Source organism: Nanorana parkeri, unplaced genomic scaffold (genome assembly GCF_000935625.1).
Source record: "Nanorana parkeri isolate BGI_ZX_2015 unplaced genomic scaffold, ASM93562v1 scaffold1724, whole genome shotgun sequence".
Classification (NCBI taxonomy): Eukaryota; Metazoa; Chordata; class Amphibia; order Anura; family Dicroglossidae; genus Nanorana; species Nanorana parkeri.
The window spans coordinates 7,441-9,676 of NW_017307992.1; the positions used below are offsets into that span (position 1 = coordinate 7,441).

Below are 2,236 nucleotides of genomic sequence, written 5' to 3' on the forward strand. Positions count from 1 at the left end.
TTGGAAGGAAGGGAGGGGGGAAGTGTATTATTATGTGTGCGGGGGGGGATTGGAATGGGGGGAGACTTGGAACAGGGGGGGAGTGTATTATTTTATTTGTGCAGGGGGGGAGTGTATTATTTTATTTGTGCAGGGGGGGAGTGTATTAGTGTGTGTGCCCCATTCACGCCCATATTTTTTTGGTGCGATTAGAGATTCCTGTGTTACAAACTCGCTTTTTCCTGCACAGGAATCCCTAATCTGGCGTTTACATGCAGCAACTGTCACCTATTCAAGTTAATGATCAGGTGACAGCCACTGCATGTACACGCCTGCATACCGCATGTCATCTTATGTGATATAATTACATGCAGTTAGAAAAACAATCTTATCCCTCAATATCCCTCAAGGGATAGTGATTGATTCCTAACTGCATGTATTCCTTTCATATAGGATTACATGCGATGTGCAGGCTGTCACCTGATCATTAGCTTGAATAGGTGACAGTTGGCGCTTGTGACCTGTGCAGACATTAACACTGGTACCGTATATAGTAGCGGCCCCCACAGGACCAAAACATTTGTCCAGTGGCCCCCCGAGTAAATGCTGGAATGATGTGAAAATAGTATTTCACATGAGCTGGTTCTAGTCAACTCATCTCACTGAAACAAGGTCTGGATTTGTTTTTAAACACACAAAATCAGGGGCGTAACTAGAAATCACAGGGCCCCATAGCAAAATTTTGTATGGGGCCCTGTGATTTCTAGTTACACCCCTTGAAGAGCCCACATAGCTCACCTGAGGATGACCCTGCAGAGCCCACCATAGACTCTCTATGGTGGGCTCTGCAGGGTCACCCTCAGGTGGGCTGGTCACACTCCTTACCTGTCCGCCTCTTCTTCCTCCGTCTTCCCTCCTCCGTCGCCGGGCCCGCCTCCATCACCGGCCCCGCCTCCTTCTCTGATGCTGACCCCCCGGGCCCCACCTCCTCCACCGCCGCTGCTGACTCTCATTGACTCAGCAGCGGCTATGGAGAAGAACGCATCGCTGCCCAGATCACGGTGATCTGAACAGCGGCGTGTTCGAACCTGTAGCGACCCAGGTGGCCGCACGGCATCAGGGGGGTGTCCTGCCCTGGCCCCATAGCGGCCACCTGGGTCGCTATGCCTATTGTTACGCCACTGCACAAAATATACTAATACTTGCAGGAAGTCATATTGTAGCATGTTGATCCAGGAAGTATCTAACTGCTATTAAAATTGGGCTACTCTTTGAGTAATATTATATCTTCTTTTGGATTAACTATACATGTTTAGCACATAGGAACTGAGGTAAACAGATTGGGTAGCTGTACTGTTTCTCCCTCTTGCATTCTTAGCTCTGCTATGCATGGACGACAGGAGACTGATACTTAGTCTTAATGAGGTCATTACACTGCTTGCATTATAAAAATGCATTTGATTATATATTGAGTACAGAGCTGCATTAAATTGTGTCTTTTATATCTGCCTGGGGTTTACCTTTAAAAGGATTGTGGAGTCATTGCTGTTTCTTCCCACAGGTGAGCTGAAAGGAGAAAAAGTGCTTGATATCAGCATTGGGTCCATACCCTACCAACTCTTTTCAGTCAGCAGTTTTGTCAAGGAGATCTATGTTGTGCAGATGACTGATACCAGCTTCCGACACTTCAACCAATGGCTGGAAAAAGACAACGGAGCCACTGATTGGTCACATGCTTCCAAACGAGTCTGCCATCTTGAGGGTAACAGGTATGCATGCTTTACATTAAGGGAACACCAGGGAATAAAATAATTTGGTCACAATAGTTCACCATTTCATTGGAAAGAACTTGTATATTAATTCTTTATACTAATCATATTTGTGTTTGTTGGATGCCAGCTTCCTCTGCCATGCCCTGTGGTTTTTACAAACGGGGCCGGGGAGTATAAGTACTATTGTTTAGACATGTGCACCGGCAAAAAATGTGTTTCGTTTCGATTTCATTCGGATTTTCCGTTATTTTGTTTTTCGGGATTCGGGTCCGAAAGTCAATTTGGTTTGGGGTATGGATACAAATCTGTTAGCGGTAGTCTGTACTAGTTTTCATTTGTGGACTAATTTTCGTTGCAGCAAAGTGAAATTAGACAAAAAAAAAAGATTATTTTTTTTTATAGTCTGCAGAAGAAAAAACAAAAGTGTGAGGTCCCCCCCCCCAAATTGATACAAGACCCTTTAGGTCTGGTAGGAATGTTAGGAG

General features: G+C 45.3%; 1 protein-coding gene across 1 annotated transcript in view; it reads left to right on the plus strand.

The window, feature by feature from the left end:
• The window catches only part of LOC108799420 (indolethylamine N-methyltransferase-like), a gene marked incomplete at its 5' end in the record, with an annotated part of 9,592 nt that overhangs the window by 2,114 nt on the left and 5,242 nt on the right, over positions 1 to 2,236 (plus strand). Inside the window, one exon of the mRNA XM_018571273.1 lies at positions 1,541 to 1,748. Coding sequence (XP_018426775.1) covers positions 1,541 to 1,748 — 208 coding nt within the window. The remainder of the gene's footprint in view (positions 1 to 1,540; positions 1,749 to 2,236) is intronic.